General features: G+C 42.8%; 2 protein-coding genes across 6 annotated transcripts in view; one reads left to right on the forward strand and one right to left on the reverse strand.

The window, feature by feature from the left end:
• The window catches only part of cntnap1 (contactin associated protein 1), a 1,152,571-nt gene that overhangs the window by 540,915 nt on the left and 588,656 nt on the right, over positions 1-23,000 (forward strand). The gene's annotated exons all lie outside the window — the stretch shown is intronic.
• tubg1 (tubulin, gamma 1) overlaps positions 1-23,000 on the reverse strand; it is a 76,352-nt gene that overhangs the window by 976 nt on the left and 52,376 nt on the right. Inside the window, exons 9-10 of the mRNA XM_041173322.1 lie at positions 15,154-15,306; positions 2,820-2,981 (exon numbers count right to left, since the gene is read on the reverse strand). Of these exons, the coding sequence (XP_041029256.1) occupies positions 2,820-2,981; positions 15,154-15,306 (315 nt within the window). The remainder of the gene's footprint in view (positions 1-2,819; positions 2,982-15,153; positions 15,307-23,000) is intronic.

Genomic DNA, 23,000 nt, shown 5'->3' on the forward strand with positions numbered 1-23,000 from the left:
ATCATTATTCAATTTCCTCTGAAGTTTAGATCTGCATGAATAATATGCTGTGAAACTGAATGCCATAACGTTGCCATGAAATCGACCAAGAACTTCGGTAATTGTATTATATTAACGAAAAGCTATTTGGCTAGAAGCACACTTCCCACTGAGTCACCAAGCCTCATCTAAAGTAGACACTTGCAGATCAGAAAGGAATGGTGTAACACTTCTTTCCCCATCCATTTTTTTATTATTTAACGGGACATGGGCTGCCTGCTCCTCAGTACTGCCCCTCCCGCACCCCCATTACAGCATTGGTTGTCAGATTAGAGTTTGTGCTTAAGTCCTGAACTACAATCCCATAGCTTTGATTTTTTTATTCATTCATGGGATGTGGGCATTGCTGGTTATGCCAAAATTTATTGCCCATCACTAATTGCCCCCGAGAAGGTGGTGGTGAGCTGCAGTCCATGTGGTGTAGGTACACCCACGGTGCTGTCAGGGAGAGAATTCCAGGGTCTCAACCAACGGATCAGATCTAAGCTCTGCAATCCTGCCACAGCCAGTTGTGAATGGGGTGGACAATTAAACAACTCACTGGAGGAGGAAGGTCCACAAATATCCCCATCCTCAATGATGGAGGAGCCCAGCACAGCAGTGCAAAAGTTAAGGCTGAAGCATTCGCAACTATCTTCAGCCAGAAGTGCCGGTTGAATGATGCATCTCAGCCTCCTCCAGAAGTCCAGAAGAATTCGATTCACTCTGCGTGATATCAAAAAACAGCTGAAGGCACTGGATTGTGCAAAGGCTATGGACCCTGACAATATGCCGACAATAATACTGAAGACTTGTGTTCCAGAACTTGTCATGCCCCTAGCCTGTTCCAGTGTAGCTATAACATTGGCATCTGCCCAGGTATATCGTGTACATAAAAAAAACAGGACAAATTCAACCCAGCCAATTACCGCCCAATCAGTCTACTCTCGATCATCAGTAAAGGAATAGAAGGGGTCATCAACAGATCTATCAAGCAGCACTTGCTTAGCAATAACCTGCTCACTGATGCCCAGTTTGGGTTCCGCCAGGGCCACTCAGCTCCTGACCTCATTACAGCCTTGGATCAAACGTGGACAAAAGGGCTGAACTCTCGAAGTGAGGAGAGAGTGACTGCCCTTGACATCAAGGCAGCATTTGACCGAGCGTGGCAACAAGGAGACCTAGCAAAACTGGAGTCAATGGGGATCGTGGGAAAACTCTCCGCTGGTTGGAGTCATACCTAGCACAAAGGAAGATGGTTGCGGTTGTTGGAGGTCAGTCATTTCAGTTCCAGAACATTACTGCAGGAGTTCCTCAGGATAGTGTCCTCGGCCCAACCATCTTCAGCTGTTTCATCAACGACCTTCCTTCCATCATAAGGTCAGAAGTGGGGATGTTTGCTGATTATTGCACAATGTTCAGCACCATTCATGACTCTTCAGATACTGAAGCAGTCCATGTCCAAATGCAGCAAGACCTGGATAATATCCAGGCTTGGGCTGACAAGTGACAAGTAACATTCACGCCACATAAGTGTCAGGCAATGACAATCTCCAACAAGAGAGAATCCAACCATCGCTCCTTGACGTTCAATGGCATTACCATCAGTGAATCCGCCCCTATCAACATCCTGGGGGTTACCATTGACCAGAAGCTGAACTGGACTAGCCATATAAACACTGTGGCTACAAGAGCAGGTCAGAGGCTAGGAATCCTGTGATGATTAACTCACTTCCTAACTCCCCAAAGCCTGTCTACCATCTACAAGGCATAAGTCAGGAGGATTTGGCCAGCTCGATCAGTAGTGGTGTTACCAAGCCACTCCACACAAGTGACATTGAAACCCTCCACCCAGAGTACTTTGTGTCCTTGACACCCCCAGTGCTTCCTCCAAGTGGTGTACCACATGGAAGAGTACTAACTCATCAGCTGAGGGGACACGGTAGGTGGTAATTAGCAGGTGGTTTTCTTGCTCATGTTTGACCTGATGCCACGAGACATCATGAAATATGGAGTAAATGCTGAGGACTCCCTGGGCAGCTCCCTTCCTTATGTGCCGCCACCTCTGGTGGGTCTGTCTGGCTAGTGGTACAAGACACACCCAATGATTGTGATGATGATCTGAGAGATATGATTCTGTGAGGGTGACTATTTCAGGCTGTTGCTTGACCAGTCTGTGGGGAAGCTCTCCCAATATTGGCACAAGCCACCTGATGTTAGTAAGGGGGGCTTTGTAGGGTCGACCGATCTGGGTGTGCCATTTTCGTTTCCGATGCCTAGGTTGATGCCAAGTGGCCCATCCAGTTACATCCCTTTTTTTTAGACTTCGTAGCACTTTGAGTGGCTGGGCCATTTCAGGTAAGGACAGCAGAACTTCCTCCTGAAGGACATTAGTGAACCAGATGGGTTTTTACAACAATCAACAATGGTTTCATGGTCACTACTACTGAGACCAGCTTTCAATTCCAGAGTTTTATTAATTGAATTTAAATTCCACCAGCTTTGTGCTGGGATTTGAACCTGAGCATTAGCCTGGGTCTCTGGATTACTAGTCCAGTGACATAATCACTACACCACTGTCTTCCCCTACGCATAGTGCATACTTGTAAATTGCACGTTGCTCTAGGTCATTTATTTTGGCCTTCACTCTCTGCACATTCACAGCAGAAATCAACGAGAAAAATAAATACAGAAATGCACCAGCCAACAGGAATCAAGCCCACATAATACCATTGCCCCTATGTTCACTTGCCTTAAAATGTGACAGTTTTGAAACTGGTTAGTGCAGTACTGATACTTACAGAGGAAATGCTGGTGTGATTGGCCATCATGAGGCCACTGACACGATGAGCTGAAGGCAGGTAAGGAGATTTCCGTGACAGCGCCACCTGTATACTGGCCGGTCCCCATGGAATGAAGTTGGCCAGCTTCCGCTCCCTTATTCTTTGTAGACTCTTGTGCACCTATTTAAAGAACATAGCATAGAATAGGAAATTTACATTCACATTGCATCTTTCACTGTCTCATTATATCCCAAAACACTTTTTGAAGTGGAGTTCCTGTAAGCAAATATGCCAGCCAATTAACGCAGCAAAGTTCCACAAATGAGGCAAATGACCATTCCAATGGTGAATATTTTATTGGTGTTAGTTGAGGGATGATTATTCTTGAGGGCATCAGCGAAAATTTCACATTCTGCTCTGAATGAAATCTTTTATGTCCATTTGAAAGACAAATTCAACAGGACAGCAAGCTCTCAGTACTGCCCCTCTGCCAGGGCAGCATGCCCCTCAATACTGCCCCACTGCCAAAGCAACATGCCCCTCAGCACTGCCCCACCGCCAGGGCAGCATGCCCCTCAGCACTGCCCCACCGCCAGGGCAGCATGCCCCTCAGCACTGCCCCACCGCCAGGGCAGCATGCCCCTCGGCACTGCCACTCCAACACCCCAAGTATAGCATTGATTGTCAGAATATGTGCTCAAGTCCTGTAATAGAGTCCCATAACTTGCTGATTTTTTTTTCCCGTTCATGGGATGATGAGCTGCCTTCTTGAACCACTGGAGTCCATGTGGTGTAGGTACACCCACAGTGCTGTTCAGAAAGGAGTTCTAGGATTTTGATCCAGCGACAGTGAAGGAACAGTGATATAGTTCCAAGTGTTATGATGTGGCAGGTGATGTGTGCCAGGCAGACTAAATCCACAAGAGAAACTTGACCACTCAATCACAACAGTTTTGCAATTGGTATTTATTACGAGAAGATTTGTGCACTGAATTCAGAAGTAATGAATCCACCAATACCTTTAGAGATTTTAAAAACTAAATTAAAACATTTATTAACAAAAAAGATTTTAAACACATTCATAAAATTACAATTACTTAATACTATAACAAATCCCAAAAACCCTAAATAATCTGGCTCCCAACTACAAACCCCACTTTAAGGCAACAGTCCAAAATAGATTTTAAATTTAAATAGGCAAGTCAGCAAGTTTACCACAGCACCCACTCGACAGTGGAATTCCAAAAGCTTTCCTCCACCTTTGGTTGCTAGACACAGCAGACTTCTGTAAAAGTGGCTGGAGGCTTCCCCAAGGCTGTTATACAGGTCCCTTTAGATCTTACATGGCCCCACAACATAAATTTCCATTCTTCATATATGTTTCCCTCTCTTTAATCTATAAATTCCATTGTTCTATGTATCTTTGGAAATGCACTTTTCCCCATAATTTAAAAATCTTTCATGTTGCCAATATGGGAAAAATAAACATACTGCTTGGCCTTGCTTATCTTGTTGCTGGTAAACATTCTTTCATCTCTTTGAAAGCAAAACAACCCCTTCACTTATATAAAAATGCAAATTTCCTTCACACCCTACATGCTAATCCCTCATCCATGTTTATTCATTAGCATTTCAAATGCCTTTTACCCCTAACTTCTTTTAATAATTTGAAGCTTGAAATCTATCTGACTCTTAATTCAGTTATATCGCACAGCCAGAACCATCTACACTCACCCATAAACCTACATTACAATAAACCATAATAATATGAAAAGATATTAGTTTCATGACACAAGTCAGAGTGGTGAGTGTTTGGAGGGGGTGTGTGGTGGTGTTCCCATGCATCTGTTGCTCTTGTTCTTCTAGATGTTAGAGGTCATGAGTTGGAAGATGCTGTGGAAGGAGCCTTAGCAAGTTGCTGCAGTGCATCTTATAGATGGCACACACTGCGGCCATAATCTGTTGTTGCTGGAGGGAGTGAACAATTGTGAATGGGTTGCCAATCAAGCGGGCTGCTCTGTCCTGTTTAGCGTCGAGCTTCTTGAGTGTTGTTGGAACTGCACTCAGCCAGGCAAGTGGAGAATATTCCATCACAGTCCTGACTTGTGCCTTATAGATGGTGGACAGACTTTAGAGGGTGAATTACTCACTGCAGAATTCTCAGCTTTTTTTCTTTATTCATTAATGGGATGTGGGCATTGCTAGATAGGCTAGCATTTATTACCTATCCCTAGTTACCCTAGTGCAGAGGGCATTTAAAAGCATTGCTGTGTGTCTGGAGTCACATGTAGACCAAACCAAATAAGGACAGCAGATTTCCTTCCCTAAAGGGCATTAGTGAACCAGATGGGTTTTTACAACAATTGACAATGGTTTCATGGTCATCATTAGGCTTAAAACATTGAATTCAAATTTCACCAACTGCCGTGGCGGGATTTGAACCCGGGTCTGGAGAGCATTACCCTGGGTCTCTGGATTACTCGTCCAGCAACAATACCACTTTGCCATCGTCTCCCCCTGACCTGATTGAGAAAAGAGTCGCTATCTTGATGAACCATGTTGACAGTGTCTTCACAAGTAGAAATCAGCAAGAGAACAGGGATTAAATTGCAGACATTTCTAGTGTTTATGGCTGGCATTAGGTGGAGCATTTACTGCGGGGAGTGTTATGATCCTTGGCTGCACCTAGGATGTGTGGGTGTGTGAGAGTGGGTGTTGGGTGGTGGGGGGGGGGGTTCTAGTTAGGAACCAGTAATGCTTTATTTAAAGTAGTTAAAGGTTGAGATTAAAAACATGTGCTTTTGGAATAAAGCCACAAGATTCCAGGGTTTTGAACAAGCAAAAAATAAAATTTACACTACAAGTTTAGAAGGATAAAACCATTTATAAGATAAATCTTCTACTCTAACATTCAGAACCAACTTGAGGTACATGTGAATTAACAGGCAAACTGCATACCACACTGCACAATGACAGATACGACAGATTTCTTAGCAATCCACCCAGACGTCAGTATTCACTGAGAGTTACACAATCGCTTTAAAACTCCATCTCCCTTTTGTGGAATTTCAGCTTTCACCTTTGAAGATCTAACCTCTGAATTCTCTCCAAAAAAAATCGTTCCAATTCACACTGCCTTAACGAATTCTCCCTTTCAGGGTTGCTCCCCAGGACTTCTCCTGAGCCCCGACTGCCTAGAGACTGCTCACCACAACACCTCTGTTGCTGGGAGCCTCTTCTTCCTGCTTCGGAACACACCCAGTCACGTAGGATTTCTTCAGCCCCAACGCTTGGCTGCACCGAGCTATCAATGGCTCCCAAGGTTCCTTCTGAGCCTCAAATGCACAGAGCTACCAAGGGCGTCACTGAGCCCCCAGCCCAGCTCCTCATAGCTAACAGCAGCATTTCAGCTGCATGGCACTTCTTCTCTTGCACCTGACACTGACTGACTAAAATTAATTTGATCCTTGAACTGAACTGGGAAACCTATCAACACACTCCCATTGGGTTCCATCCTTATTACTAGGCAGGAACCAACCTGTCCCTTAAAAGTTGCAATGTTCATGTGTCTATGGGCACACAGACATAATGAACTGAATTCATAACAGGAGTCATCTTTCCATTTACCATAAAATAGGGAATTCCAATGCTAAACCTGACATAAAAACACTACCGGGGTGACCACAACCAGTGCCTGCACTTTCAGCCTGATACAGATCAATGCAAAGAGCCAGTGTGTGACAAGCTTTTGCTTGGTAATTTGAGTTTCTCCCATTTCACAAAGTGGATGCTTTTCAACTCGCATCTGACACTCTCCAGCTGGGATTGGACCATGTTGACTAGGCCTACAATTTCTCTGTCATATATTAATTTCCTTCCCTCCTAACCTGAAGGTGTTGAGTCTTGGAGTTTGACTCCATGGATACAAAAGAACCTCAAGTATCTTGACCAAGTGGCTGTTCTTCATTGAAACTTAAAATTCAAGTTGTTAAACTGTAGGAAGCTTTAGGCACCGAGCTCAATTCTGACCACCTCTAGTAGCCGTACACACGTAATGTTCAGAAGCTAGATGCAGGGCTGATTCTCCATTCCCTTGCCCAGTGTGCCCAAATTACTCCTATGATGTCATAGTTAGGTTCAGCTAACTCAGCACTAAATAGAAACCAAACCAAAAGAATCAAAGATGCTTAAAGCCTAGGAGACCATTCAGCCTATGCCTGTGCTTGCTACAGCAATCCAAAACTAATGCCTCTGCCCTGCTCTCTCCTCATAGCTCTTATCAATCTAAAAATAATCCCATTGCATGTCTTACCTCTCCATTGCACTGTATCAATCCAAAACTAAACCCCATTGTCACATACTCCCCATATTTCCATCGCTTCAATATTTATCCAATTTTCTCAAAGGATACAGCAAAGAATTCCACATTTCAACAACCCTCTGCGAAAAGAAATTTCTTCTAACCCCACTCATTCTCTTACTGGTAACTTTAAATTTATGATGCTTGTCATTAAATCCTTCAACATTCCTTGATCAGACCAGATCTCTCACTCTGCTACAGCATTGACTTTTCTGGAGTTGAGTGAAAAGATTATTAATGAGGGAAACTGGCTAAATAATCAGTGGGAAATGTGTACCTATTTGATTCAGATATCAACTCACAAAACATCACAGAATCATTATGGTACAGGAAGCCACCAGATCTCTTTCAAGAGCTATCCAATTAGTCCCATTCTTTCCCCTAACTTTGCAAATTTGCTTCAGGTATTTATCCAATTCCTTTTTGGAAGTCACTGTTGAATTTTTTCCACCACCCTTTAGGCAGCAGCATTTGTTGTCACAATTCGCTGTATAAAAAAAAATTCTTAACTACTTCCTGGTTCTATTGTCAATCATAATAAGGTGTCTGCACCAAATCTCCAAATTAGCAATTCACCTAGTGTCATTCCCCACCTTCAACCCATAAGCTGCACGTTCTTCCTTTTCAAATAACAATCTAATTGCACTTGAATGTCTCGATTGGACCTGCCTATTCTACATGGGTCGATTCTGTTCCAATCTTCCAAGACCAGGCACGCTATTTTAGATGCATCTCAACTGCTGCCTGCAAGGTGAAAATAAACTTCTACAAGAATGACAGGAAATAAATTTTTGAGAATTATAAATGCCAACCTCCCATGCACAGTAAAGGCAGGCATCAAGCCAAAATCATAATTTTACTATCAGCTGTCTTTGTTCTTGCACAATAGTCAAGCCCAATTTGTATGACAATAGTGTCATCAGTCTTGTAATCAAGGCTGGGTTTTTAACAAAAAAACTGCCAAGCTGAGAGACATTTCCTAAGATTACTGGATCGGATTTTCAGCAATACCATGCAGTACCAAATCAGCAAAAACAAACAGCTGTTTTACATTCCTCTCACTTTCAAGGAACTGCAGAATGACACAGAGTGGGAAGATCATATGACTGAGATGCATGGAATTCCCAAAGGGACAAAGAAACATTAAGACATGTTTCAGCGCGATGGTTTGTGATGAAGATGGAGCCAGCTAAAATAAGGTGTTTCAATGGCTGTACTTTGAATAGCTTTCTCTTTGAAAATCCTTTGCTAATGTAATTTTTACCTACGTATTAATTTTATTCAGATTTCAGCTTTTTTGTTCAGATTGCTACACCTTCAGAGCTGTACATAGTCCACCTAAAACTGGACCAAAGATCCAGCACCTTCCTAATCTTATGATTTGCAACAATCATTCTAATCCCTTTACATCTCTCAGTTACTTATCAGCACAATATTATTTAACAAAGGGTGCAGCTCATTTGAACAAGAATTGCATCATCATCATCTCTGGAGTTCCCCAACAATCTATTTTTATTAGCCTGCTCCTATTTCACATATGGAAGATGTGTAGCTGACAGCACCAAGTTCAACCTCACCATCACTTCTCTGAACTCCTGCACCGTGTCTAAATTATCAGTATGCTTGTCCAACATCCTGTATCAGATAGGTTACAAATTCCTTCAGTTAAATATTAGAAAGGCCAAAGCCATTGTCTTCAGGCAATCCACAAACTCCATTTATAGCCACTGACTCTAGCTCTCCCTGGCTGCTGTCTCAGGCTGAACACGCCATTTGCAAATTTGGCAACTCATCCGAGCTTCTGATTCCATATCCTCTCCATCACCAAGACTGTCTACTTTCACTTCTTTAACAATGCCCATCTCTGCCTCAGCTCATTTGACGCTGAGACCTTCACCTATGTCATTTGTCATCCATTCTCTTGGCCTCTCATACTCCACCCTCTATAATCTTCAACTTACCCAAACTCTGCTGCTTGTATCCTAACTTGCATCAACACTTGTTCACCCATCAACCCTGTACTCACTGACCTACTCTGACTCATGGTTGAGCAATGTCTTAGTTGTAAATTTCTCAGCCTCCTGGTTAAAACCCTTTATGGTCTTGCCACTCGTCATCTTTGTGATCTCCTCCAGCTCTACAATGTTCTAAAATCTCTGCGTTTCTCCAACACTGGTGCTATTTGCATTCCTACTTCCTTTGCCCTACCATTGGAAGCCATGTCTTTAGCCACCTGGATCCTAAGCTTTGGAATTCCCTATCTTAACTGTTCTGTTTCTCTCTTTAAGCTGCTCCTCTACAATTACCTCTTTGACCAAGCTTTCAATCATCTGTCTCAATTTCTTTGGCTGCAATTTTGTCTTTGTCTTATTACACTTCTGTGAAGTGCCTTGGGATGTTTTACTACATTAAAGGTGCTTTATGTAGCCAAGATATTATCTCAAGTGCTTCCAGTAACTCTATCATCAAATGGATAATATCATGATGCACAAACTGTATCTATGAACTGGGTATAACACACCATCAAACCCATATGTTTTTAAATCAGTTTCAATAACCAACTTGTTTTCAAAGTAATGGAGGGGGTCATAGATAACCTTAAACCAGACAAATTCTCACTAGCAAAACTTCATTATCACGTGCAGAATTAAAACTTCTGGAAATTTGGAGTGAATAGGGAACTCAGACAGAAATTTGACAAACTGTCAATAGGTATATAGAATGAGCTTCCTGAAAAAAAAACCTTGCACTGGATAAAATAAGTTAATCAAAAGACATCAGATATATTTTTGGAGAAGTGGCGATTAATGGATGAAAGATAAGAAGAATGAATGCAGGGACTGGAATCAATTAAAAAGAGGCTGGTCTGTGAACTAAACTGCCTTCTCTGCTCCTCACTTTTTCTCTGTTTATGGGTTCCTCTTCCACCTCTGACTGAAGGTGCAGTGGAGATCTGCTCTCAATTACTTCCAAACAACCAGAGAGATAAATCAGGGAACTACAGGCCAGTCAGCTCAATGTTGGTGGTGGAAAAACTCAGACAAAACTAATTGTCACTTGAAAGAACATAGTTTTACAAATGATAGCCATCGTGGGTTTGTTAACGGCAGGTGGCAATGCACTGGGAGGGTGGTTAGTGAGATGGTCTGAACAACTTCTTCCAGGAGCTGGTTCTTTTTCTGGAGGATATGAATCGTTACACACAAGAAATGAAAACAGCCGCCTTGATTTCTTATCCTGCACTATACATAAATGGCGAGGTTGTGGCTATTTCTTGTCTTCCTTTAAGGAAGCTTAGATATACCTTCCATTCTCAGGAGCTCTCCCTTACAAAATCTTACAGCACAGGAGACCACCATTTGGTCCATCTTCCCTGTACTGGCTCTTTAAAGAGCTATCCAATTAGTCCCACTCTTTCCCCTAACCCTGCAAATCTGCTTCAAGTATTTATCCAATTCCTTTTTGGAAGTCATTGAATTTTTTCCACCATCCTTTAGGCAGCAGCATTCGATATCACAATTCGCTGTATTAAAAAAATTATTAACTATTTCCCGGTTCTATTGTCAATCACCATAAATTTGTGCCCTCTGAAATTTTGAGAACCTTCATTAAAGTTCTCCTTTTCCTCCACCGCCTAATGTGCAATCCTAGCTTTTCCAGCTCCTCCGCAGAACTGGATCCCTTCATTTCTGGTATCATTCTAGTAAACTTCCTCTGTACTCTCTCAAAGACCTCTATATCTTTCCTAAATTGAGATAACCAGAATTAAACACAATACACCAGTTGGAGCCTAACCAGTTATTTTAAAAGTTTAGCATAACTTATAACCATATCCCAGTTAATATCAGTCTTGTTAAATCATAAGCCCCAATAAAAGTTTGAACACCATGAACTAATATGACACTTCAGTGCAGTACTGAGGGAACGCAGAATTTCCACGTGCTGTCTTTTAGATAAAGCATTTAATTGAACCTCTCTCTGCCTATTTAGACAAAGGTAAAATATCCAATAGCATATCTTAAGGAGCAGAGAGCTCTCCCAATATCTAGACCAACATTCCACACAACCAACTTTAGCAAAAACAGGTTATTTAGCGATTCATTCATTTTCTGTTTTTGGATGTTGCTGTGTGCAAACTGATTGCCACAACAGTGGCTACTCTTCAGAAGAAACTCGCTGATTGTAAATAAACTGAACTGGACTAGCCATATAAATACTGTGGCTACAAGAGCAGCTCAGAGGCTAGGAATCCTGCAACAAGTAACTCACCTCCTGACTCCCCAAAGCCTGTCCACCACCTACAAGGCACAAGTCAGGAGTGTGATGGAAGGCTCCCCACTTGCCTGGTTGAATGCAGCTCCAACAACACTAAAGAAGCTCGACACCATCCAGAAAAGCGACCCGCTTGATTGGCACCACATCCACAAACCTTCACTCCCTCCACCACCGACGCACAGTAGCAGCAGTGTGTACCATCTACAAGATGCACTGCAGGAATTCACCAAAGCTCCTTAGACAGCACCTGCCAAACCCACGACCACTACCACCTAGAAGGACAAGGGCAGCAGACACATGGGAACACCACCACCTGGAAGTTCCCCTCCAAGCCACTCGCCATCCTCACTTGGAAATATATTGCCGTTCCTTCACTGTCACTGGTTCAAAATCCTGGAACTCCCTTCCTAACAGCACTGTGGGTGTACCCACACCACATGGACTGCAGCGCTTCAAGAAGGCAACTCAGCACCACCTTCTCAAGGGCAACTAGGGGTGGGCAATAAATGCTGGCCTAGCTAACGAAGCCCACATCTCATGAATTAATTTTTTAAAAAGCTGGACGGCCCAATATGCTAGTCACATGCAGCTATTTGGGAACCCAGATATCACTAATTACATTTTAATTAGTAAATTAAAAAATTAGTAATAGACACGATCCATGAGCATCCGGCCTCAATGCTCATTTGTTATGCATGTGTACTTTTCTACATTTGATAATAAAGCAGCAAGATAAAAAGCAGAAAGGGCTATTTGAGTATTTCTGAAGAAGAGAGACTTTTTTGGCAAAGCTTTTCACATTGCACTCATCAGGACAATTCATAAGAATACCAAATGTAAAGGGAGCAAAATTTATATTATATGAGAAGAGGGTGCTGATTAGTAGGCAAGTGGGCTCCGATTGGTAGAAGTGTTGCCATAGAGAGTGCACCAATTGTTGGTGACTGACAGTTAACTGCTGAGCATTGTTTGACATTTAAAGCAGACAGCTTGACTCTGATTGGTCAAGGCATTGCTCTTAGGAATGAACCAGTGAATAGGTGTCACTTATTTTGTTTAGCTGATACAGGGCCCTGCGTAATAATATATGTAGCTTCCAGTACACGTATATGCGCCACACTGAGAGCCCGACTGAGGATTAATTAACAAATGTTGTCCAATCACAGAATCACATCTAATGTTGCACACAGATTTGCAAGCATGGGTTGGTTGAGTACGGTTTGTACCTTGTCCCATCTGCTGTTCGCTACGATCCACCAGTCTTTGGGATGTTCGCCTATGTACCTAACATCACACTGGCACTGAAATTCATATACCACATTATACATTTGTGAGATAGGCAGAACGTCTTTTTAGCTTGACAGCAGCATCCCGTTAATGGCAAATGCTGCTCATGTTGCTGCGGCGTAGTAGCAGCATAAAACAGCTAGTTTCACCTGTTGCTCAAAATTTTTCAGATACCTTGCCCTTCCAGGGTAATCTGAGGTAGACCGCACACTTTTCAGGACTGAAAGTGACAGCCTTAGGCCAGTTCATGAATTTGCACGATGTACAGCGTGAAACGATCTGATCAAGGTAGCCATTGTCCTGCAGGATGCCTCTGATGCGCCCTATTTCGGCATCAAACTTGCATGGTGAATCAACGGCTCAGGCCCTATTTATGAGGTAGCTGATAAGGCCAATCTTAGTGCGTGGAACTATAAGAATCCCAACATGTACATTGACCATTTTACGGCAGATTTCTCAACTAGAATGTCAAGGGAAGGGAGTTCATTTGACTGCTCTATTTCAAAGGTGAATTTCAGTGCATGATGGAGCTCGTTAAGAAATGTAAGGAAATAATTACATGCAGCTGAAGATTTAAATATAACAAACATATCATCCATGTATTGGAAATGTGCAAGGGGTAGGAGGTTAGATGTCATTCCATCGAAGAGACATTCCTCATGGAACCCAACAAAGTTGTTTGCATGAGCTAGGTCTACCATCTATTTGGGTACACATGGTGTCATTAATACTGAACTCAGCAATCACTGTGCTTCCCCCACTGGCCAGAACAAGAATTTAGGCCAGCAGAAAAATGCAAATTCACCAAACACCAAGCAGCTCCATAAGGGCAATTCATGGGCAAAGGGCTTAGGGCAAGCAGTTATAACTTTCATAACTGAACTTATGAAGTTCATAAGTTCAATGAATACTGATTCAGGCAATGATGGCAAGTCTAGATTTCCACAATATAATGCTGCAGTGCAAATGTCTATGGCTTCCTTAAGTGGAACATTGGTGAATAGGCTAGCAATGTCAAATGAGCATATGGACCCAGCATTGCTATCAATATGCGAGTCCTGTATGGCCTTTGCAAATGTGAATGAATCCTTCATTGTGTATGTGGAAAACTTGCTCAAAACTGGTTGAAACAATCAGCCCAACCATTTGGCCAAGTCATGTTGTGCAGAGCCGATCATAGAGAAGATAGGGTGTAAAGGGACTTCACTTTTGTGTATCTTGGGCAGCCCATACACACGTGGACATAGCAAGCCGAAAGGACGAATACATCACTCTTACACAAGTCCAGCAAGCGTTTGGACATTTGCTAAATAGCCTCAGCTGACAACTAATTTCAGATTGCCAGTTGGGTTCACAGTTTGGCACACTTGCATGTACTGGAAGCCACATATATTAATACACAGGGCCCTGTTCTTTGCAGACAGAAAGAAAATGTATACACATTTGTGCCCCTTTCAGCTAAACAAGTGACATCCATTCCCTGGTTCATTCCTTAGGGCTATGTCTTTACCAATCAGGGTCAAGCTGCCTGGTTTAAATTTCAAACAATGTTTGGCAGTTAACTGTCGGTCACCGTCAACTGGTGCACTCTCCATGGCAACGCCCCCATCAATCAGAATCTACCTGCCAATCAGCACTCTTCTCATACAGTATAAGTTGCTGTTCCCTTTACAACTGGCATTCTTTCGAATTGTCTTGATGAGTGCAAGACGAAAAGCTTTGCCAAAAAATGTCTTTTTTCAACAATATTCAAGTTTTGTGCCGAGTGCTATTAGATCGTCGTGTGCTATACTTCATTGAAAGTGCCAGAGTTCAGCATAATTGTATCTATATGCCAGCAATCACTGTGCTTCCTCCACTGGCTGGAATAAGAATTTAGACCAGCAGGAAAATGCAAATCCACCAAACACCAAGAAGCTCCAATAGGGCAATTCATGGGCAAAGGGCTTAGGGCAAGCAGTATCTAACTACAGTCCAGATGGATGAAGAGCAGCGGAAGCATAGAGAACACGGTGGATGGAGATTGGGAAGTGGGTGTGTTGTGTCCTGAGAGTCTATATTCTGAACAATTACTGAGGAAGTCAAAGTCCCGTTTGCAACTACTGCAAAGAACTTAGAACCTGTACTAAGATGCTTGGTGCCGAATAATTCATGGCAGAATTCCAAACTTTTGTGAAAGTCAAAGACTGCAAAGTTTTGCAATGAATGGAGACAGGTGTTGTCAAGTAAATATATGCACGAAGTGCATTTACCTGTCTCGTTCCCTGTGTAAGCCGACTTCTACTAAAGTTGGTATCATTAATGTCTCGCCAGCTATTTCTATTAGACAACTCTGTTGTGAAGGGCTTTGGATTTCCTTAAGGATGCGGTACAGTGCTATATACGCATGTTTTTTCTTTAATCTTTTTACATAGAATGCTATAGTCCTACCTGAGTAGGGTCTACCTCCCCTTGGATAATATTCAGAATTGCGATATAACAATGGTTAGTTTGTCTGTCTCTGCCAGTGGACACCATCACATTTTTCGGTTGCAACAATCTTCGCATGACGTCCAGAACTGTTGTTTTACGCACACTTGGGACCTAAGAAAAAAAATACATCAGGTTTTAGAAATGGAGTTGCCCCTTTTCACCTCTCACACTTAAACAGAATCACTTCAAAGTAGAAGCATATTCCTACCATCATCATATACTCACCGAGAAATAAGAACCATAGAGACCCATTGCAATCCAAAGAGGAGTCATATTGGACTTGAAACATTAACTTTGTTTCTCTCTCTACAATTGCTGCCAGACCTGCTGAGGTTTTCCAGCACTTTCCATCTTCAGTCCCATTAGAGTCTGAATTTGGAAATATATCTTAATTTTCACAAGCCTACAAAACAGTCTGATCTTTGTACTTCTAACGTTAAGTTCCTTTCTCTATCAACATCCTGGGGTTGCCATTAACCAGAAACTAAGCTAGACCGGCCATAATAAATGCTATGGCTACAAGAGCAGGAATGAGGCTGGGAACTCTGTGGCAAATAACTCACCTCCTGACACCCCAAAGCCTGTCCATCATCTACAAGGCATAAATCAGGCGTGGGATGGAACATTCTCCACTCGCCTGGATGAGTGTAACTCCAGCAACACTCAAAGCTCAACACTATTCATGACAAAGCAGCCCGCTTGACTGGTACCCCATCCATCACCTTTGACGCAGTGGCAGCAGTATGTACCATCTACAAGATGCACTGTTGCAACTCTACAAGGCTCCTTCGACAGCACCTTCCAAACCCGTTACCACCTAGAAGGGCAGCAGATTCATGGGAACACCACCACCTCCAAGTTCCCCTCCAAGCCACAGACTTTCCTGATTTGTAACTATAATGACATCTGACATGCCCCCAAGACATGAAAATGATTATAAACTGTGTAAATCAAACTTTTTTTTACTTATTTTAAAATGGACTTTGAACCATAAAATGGCTGCTGCAGGTCACATGATTCACTAGATTGGCCACAGTTTCTGGAAATTTCCAACAGCAGTTACAACGACAAAAGAGTTCCACCCTCATCCTTGTGGGACCTCATCTCATTGTAAGATGCATTATAATCCACAAAAACAGAGAGCTAGCTAACAATATGGGCCCCCCTAGCCCAGGTTATAACAAAGAGATAGACATTGAATCCCGTTATACATGCAGAGGCTCTAACAGCCACCATCTCACTGCTAAGGTGAACAACGGATTTTGGCCAGAAGCACAGAAACCGTTTGTTAAGCTGCAATTAACTCATGAATGGGCAACATCACATTACCTGAGCTTCTAGTTTTTGGACAGCTTTTTAACATATTTCTAGCTTCATAAGGCACAAGGCAGTCTGCTGATTTAACCCCAAACTACAAATATCCAACAGCAGGACTCCTGGCTGACCAAGCAGCCTGCAAGAAGCCTTCCCCAAAGCCTGGTTTTCTAGAAACCCCTGGCCACAGCCTGTCAATCAGGCCAAGTCTATATATCTCAACCTCGTCTCACTGCGTCATGATGAAATTTAAATAAATTTAGCATTTCTGTCTTCAGCCAGGAATCCTCCCGAATGGGATCTTCTCCGTGAAGGGACCCCCTCTGGATTCTGACTTTCTCAACTTTGGCAAACAGGTGAAATTATATCCATTTCTCTGGCTCTTTTTAGTGTTAAGTTATTCATAGATGTAAAATCACTCTTTCCTATACCCTTACTCTATACTTGTGGGGGGTGCGAAGTGGCGATCACAGCACCCACTGCCTCCGGCTTTGAATGTGTGAATAAACTAAACTTCCGATTTAACCCTGAGAATTTGCTGCAAGTCACTTAAAAATTGATTACACAAAGCCTATTTGTGGAATAAGCGCCACAGCCTATTTTTAAACAAAAAACACATCTAGTTATGGGAAGACAGCGTGAAAATAAAGGAATTCTCAGTCTTTCCCCTCTCTCCTGTCTGTAACACATTACTTCACTGTTGCTGGGTCAAAATCCTCAAATTCACTTCCTAACAGGACTGTGGGTGTACCTGTGCCACATAGCCTATAGTGGTTCAAGGCAACAGCTCAACACCACCTTCTTAAGGGCAATTAAGGATAGGCAACAAATGCTGGCCTAGCCAGTGATGCCTACATCCTGCAAAAGAATAAAAATCCCCTCATTGAATTTTCTTGTATCATCAGTGATGACATCAAGATTGAGGCATCAGTTAATTAACATTTCCGATTTATCTCATCTTTTACTCTGTTCAACTTTGGCATGCGTCCAAATCTTCATCTGGTTTCCCAATGCAAAAAAATTTCCACTCACACATGCACAAACCTCAGAACAGTGAAAAAATAAACCAATGCAACACTACAAAAGAAACAAATTGCATCTGCCAGAGCTGGCAATACAAAGAATGGTTATAAAAGGCTTGGGCCTAGGAATACTAAAAGCACATTCCATAAATCTGCACCACAGACTTGTAGTTTAAAAAATCTTTTTGCAGAATTGTACAAAGCAAACCTGTATGCTTTTGACTTACTGAGACATATGTAGTGATTGAAGTCAACCAATGACATCTACAGTGAGTTCAAATCAGTGCTGATGTAACTGCCCAACCTTTGCTTAAGCTGATAGATCCTAGTTAAATTCTACTGTGTTTGCCTTTCAAATTTATTACTTATACAATTTGATTGGCTGCTTAGGGGGTATTAATATCCATGTTCATGACTAAGAAATAGCTTCCATCCTGCAGTACAGCTGAGCTCTTTAACAGTTGTGAGGAAACTAAACACAAACACCATGGCAGATGTTGATTATTTTCAGATATGGGACTATTAAAGATCCCGATCAAGTGTGATTGGTTATGGTTAACCAATTATGGTTAATCAGCCCTGCCAGAAATCAGAATAAGTAAATTTTTTTTAAAAACTTATAAACTGGTAGAGATTTGCAAAACATTTGTGGTGAAATTAGTATCTTTATTGCAACAATACTTCTTTAAATCCCCACCCCAAGCCATTCCATCCTTCCCATGTCATTCCCATTCAGTCTTACATCATCCCTATCCCATCCCATCTTCCTATGTCATTCCCAACTCCAAGCTGACCCTCACCACAAGCCGCTCTACTCCTCTTACTGGCCTGGGCACCAGGGGAACTTTCCTGCTCTTCAAAATAATTCCATGGGATCTTCTATGCCTACCTGAGGTGCCTTGGTTTAATGTCTTATCTGAAAAATATCACTTCTGACAGCACAGCACTGAGTGCCAGCCTAGATTTTGTGCTTCACAGGACCACAGAAACTTTACAGTGCAGAAGGAGACCAGAGCATTCAGCCTATCAAGTCTGCACTGGCTCACTGAAAGAGCATTCTACCTAATCCCATTCCCCTGCCTTATCCCCGTAACCTTGCACATTCTTTCTTTTCAGATAGCAATCCAATTCCCTTTTGGATACCTCGATCAAACCTGCCTCCACCATCCTTTCAGAAAGTTTGTTCCAGACTCCAACCATCCTCTGCATGAAAAAATTTTTCCTCACATCATATTTACTCCTTTTGTCAATTATTTTGAATCTGTGTCCTCTAGTTCTCTTGGAACAGTTTCTCACTATTTACCCTGTCTTTACCTCTCAGGATCTTGAATTCCTCTATCAAGGATCCGCTAAGCCTTCTTTTCTCCAAGGAAAAGAGTCCCACTCTCTCCAATCTATCCTCATAGCTAAAGTTATTTATCCCTGGAATAATTCTTGTGAATCTCCTCTGTACACTCGCCAATGCCTGCACATCCTTCCTCAAGTATGGCGCGCCCAGGACTGGATGCAGTACTCCAGATGAGGCTTAACGAGTGTCTTATACAAGTTTAACATGACCTTCTTACTCTTGTCCTCAATGCACCTATTAATAAAACCTAGGATACCATATGCTTTATTGACTGCTCTCTGAACATGCTCTGCCACCTTCATTGACCTATGTACATATACACCGAGGTCCCTTTGTTTCTGTACCTCCTTTACAGTTTCCCCCTTTATTTTACACTGTCAGTCCATATTCTTCCTGCCAAAATGAATAACTTCACACTTCTCTGCATTGAACTTCATCTGCCATTTGTCTGCCCAATCCTGCAGCCACTCTATGATGTCCTTGACCCTGGAAACAGGGAGGAAACATACCCTCCTGGAGTCACATCTACGGCCGCAGAAATGCTCCTTGAACTTTGGAATCCCCTACCACAATAGCACTTCCACTCTTCTACCTCCCCTCCTGTATAGCTGAGCCAGCTGTGGTGCCACAAAATTAGCTCTTGCTCTCAGAGGGACCATCTCACTCACCATTATTCAAAATGGAAAAGCAGTTAGAGAGCGAGATAACCTCAGGGGATTCCTGCACTACCTGCCTGTTTCTCTTAGATACTCTGGCAATTGCCTTTTCCCTCTCTGCCTGTTTACTTTTTAGCTGTGGTGTGACCACCTCTCTAAACATGCTACTCACGTAATCCTCAGCCTTGCGGATGCACCACAGTGACTCCAGCTGCCACTCAAGTTCCGCAACCCAGAGCTCAAGTTTCTGCAGCTGATGACACTTCCTGCAGATGTAGAGAAGTAGTCATTGAGGGCACTTTGTGCCTGCACGACTTTCCACATCCCGCAGAATGTGCATCCCACACAGCCAAGCTGCAGTGACATACCTTAAACATTACATGAAGTGTTTACTCACCTGCCACTCACCAATCACCTCCTCTTCTCCCCCTCACACTCTTTATGAAGTCTCGCCGCTCTCTCCCTCCCCTGGTCTTTATGTAGTCTCACATTTTTTTAAAATTAAGTCTCCCCGCGCGCTTTATAAATTAAGTTTCCCAGCTCTCCGCGCTCTTTTAAAAATTAAGGCTCTCCACTCTCCGCACTTCTCTGGAGTGGGTTGTGAACCCACAAACCTTGCAACTCAGGCAAGAATGATACCAACTGATCCAGAGCTAACACCATTCAGTCACACCAAGTAAACCTGAGGCTCTGAAGTCAAATATTAAAAATAGCATTTAAATATATGCAAGGCTCTGTTCTCCCCTCAGGTTCCAGTGGAAAGATACCCAGTTCTCACGGCTCTCATTATTGTAATCTTTCATCCTTAGTCTGGTGACGAATCCATATTATATGTTCTAAATGGCTTCAATGGCCTTTCTTCAACACGTCATGCAAACTGCATGCAGTTCTACAGATGCAGGTATCATTTTCTCTACTGCTGCAACAGTGATATGCTACAAGAGGAATCAGGTGTCTCCCAAAGGAGTTCAATTTACTATAGTATTGGGAAGGGGTTAGTGGGGGGAAAGCTAAGATGCAACATTTGTCTGGTGAACAACCAGCGACCAAACCTCTCCTGAAGCCTCCTCCAGCTGCCTTGAACTAGGAGCTGGGTCACCTGTCCTTACTCCCAAAGGGAGATGGGGCATTCTTGGACGGCTTGTCCACCATGCTAAGGTGGAAACAGCAATGCAGCCCAGCGGCATCTTCCCCACCACCACCAACCATCCCACCCATGCATTGTGCCCCCTCCTCCACCCCCAATTCCCTCCAGCCAGGATAACTTTGTTGTTGGTTCCACTAACCTTGCACTGTTCTTTGTCTCCACCAAATTCCCCCAGCTCGATTACTGCCACCAACTGTTGAGAGCCGCACATGCAATATATGCTCCAGTTCTCCACACCACACCGCTCCCCCCAACCCCAACTCCCCCAGGTGCCTCCTTGCGTATGAAGAATTATACAATGCAAGTTATCAGTTTTAAAAGTAACTCAAAGTTCATTAACGTGTAGCCTGACACACAGACCGCATGAATCAATTTGCAACTCATTCTGGCTGAAAACGTGAGAATGCTATTAATTGAGCCAAACTAATACGCATACTTTTCATTGTGGTGCACCAGTAAATTCATTAATTTCTTTGCCACCAGCAGGCCAGTCACCTCTGAACCAGTGTGTATCCATTCTTCCAGAAAATGCAAGTCAGGTAATCTGCTTCCCCAAATCTCTCAGTAAGAGTATTATTTTGTTCAATGGCCAATATTGGGAAAATTTATATTTTCTCTTACAGACAACAATCAGGCCAAAGTTTGAGCATATATTTGGAAACTTGCCTTCTAAATGGACCCTGTCTATAACATGTATACAAAAAAAAACAGGAAGCTGGACTAAAGTTTCAGAGTGAAGTCTGCCTTCTATGGGGATTGTACAAGCAGGAAAGCTATGACATATTATGCCTTACATATAATTGTACAACCTAAGTCAGTTTTTACTTTTAACATTACTAGATTTATAGGCATTCAAGTCTTCACGTCAGCCCAAAACTATTGACTGCCTCTAGCTGATCTCCCACATAGGAGCCTTCATTGGCTGTGTGATGCCTTCACATGTAAAAACATCCAGTTCTTCACAATCTACTCTGCAGATTTCAGGCATATTCCAGACCTTAACATCTGCTGTAACCAAAAATTCTTAAAACATGCTAAATTGGTCACATTGCAGGTCCTCTTATGGTGACTGCGGTTTGCTAACCAAACCACCCAAGCCACGCCACCCACCCAACGCTTTGATCTTCTGCAATTTTACAGTGAGTTTTTGAAAGGAGCTAAATGAAACATCAGAAATCCCAAACACCAAATAAAAAGAGCTTCAAACACAAAACACAGAAGAAAGACTAAAACACACCAAGCTCTGGCATACCCACATGGAAAGCAGGTTTCTTGCACATTTTTGTGTTTCTGCAACATCTTAGATGAATATAACTGTATGTTAAATATTTGCCAATTAAAATCATGTCCTGCAGAACCATTCAGGATCCAGTACTAGAGCTTTAAGTGCTATGGCAGAAACTGCCTTGAAGCCTTAGGGTGGTTTATGATGTTAAAGGTGCTATATAAATGCAAGTTGCTATTGAGTCTGGGACACAATGATCTATAAAAGAGGTGGGAAAGGACAGGCAAGAGGCAGAAATTTCTTGGGAGCAGGGGTGAGCAGTAATTTTAGTATAGCATAAAAGGAGATGGATCCAGCAGGGTAGCATCATCCTATGAATGCCTGCTGCTCCCAGCAGTATACCAGTGTTCAGAACAGTGAGCTACAGATGTGGCACTTAAAGGAATATTCCAGGTTAGTTTCAATGCACAAAAAAACATTTAGCTGCTATGAAACTGGCCCATTTATAAAGGAAGCCCATTTTTAATTTCCTCACCTTTGAAGCAAGCTTAGCATTCATGCAGGAGGCACCGGCAAAGACAACGGCAAACTCAGCCCTGTCAACCCTGCAAAGTCCTCCTTACTAACATCTGGGGGCTTGTGCCAAAATTAGGATAGCTGTCTCACAGGCTAGTCAAGCAACAGCCTTATAGAGTCATATACAGAGAATCATAGCTTACAGATCAAGTCCCAGACACCACCATCACCGTCCTGGGTATGTCCTGTCCCACCAGCAGGACAGGCCCATCAGAGGTGGCGTCATAGTGGTATGCAGTTGGGAGGCAGTTGCCCTGGGAGCCCTCAACATCAACTTCAAACTTCATGAAGTCTCATGGCATCTCGTCAAAATGGGCAAGGAAACTTCCTGTTTATTACCACATACAGTTCCCCCCCTCAGCTGATGAATCAGTACTCCTCCATGTTGAACACCGCTTGGAGCAAGCGCAGAGTGGCAAGGGCACAGAACGTGCTCTAGGTGGGGGAATTCAACGTCCATCACAAAGAGCGGTTCAGTACCACCACTACTGACCGACGTGCCCGAGTCCTAAAGAAC

Source organism: Carcharodon carcharias, chromosome 23 (genome assembly GCF_017639515.1).
Source record: "Carcharodon carcharias isolate sCarCar2 chromosome 23, sCarCar2.pri, whole genome shotgun sequence".
Lineage (NCBI taxonomy): Eukaryota > Metazoa > Chordata > Chondrichthyes > Lamniformes > Lamnidae > Carcharodon > Carcharodon carcharias.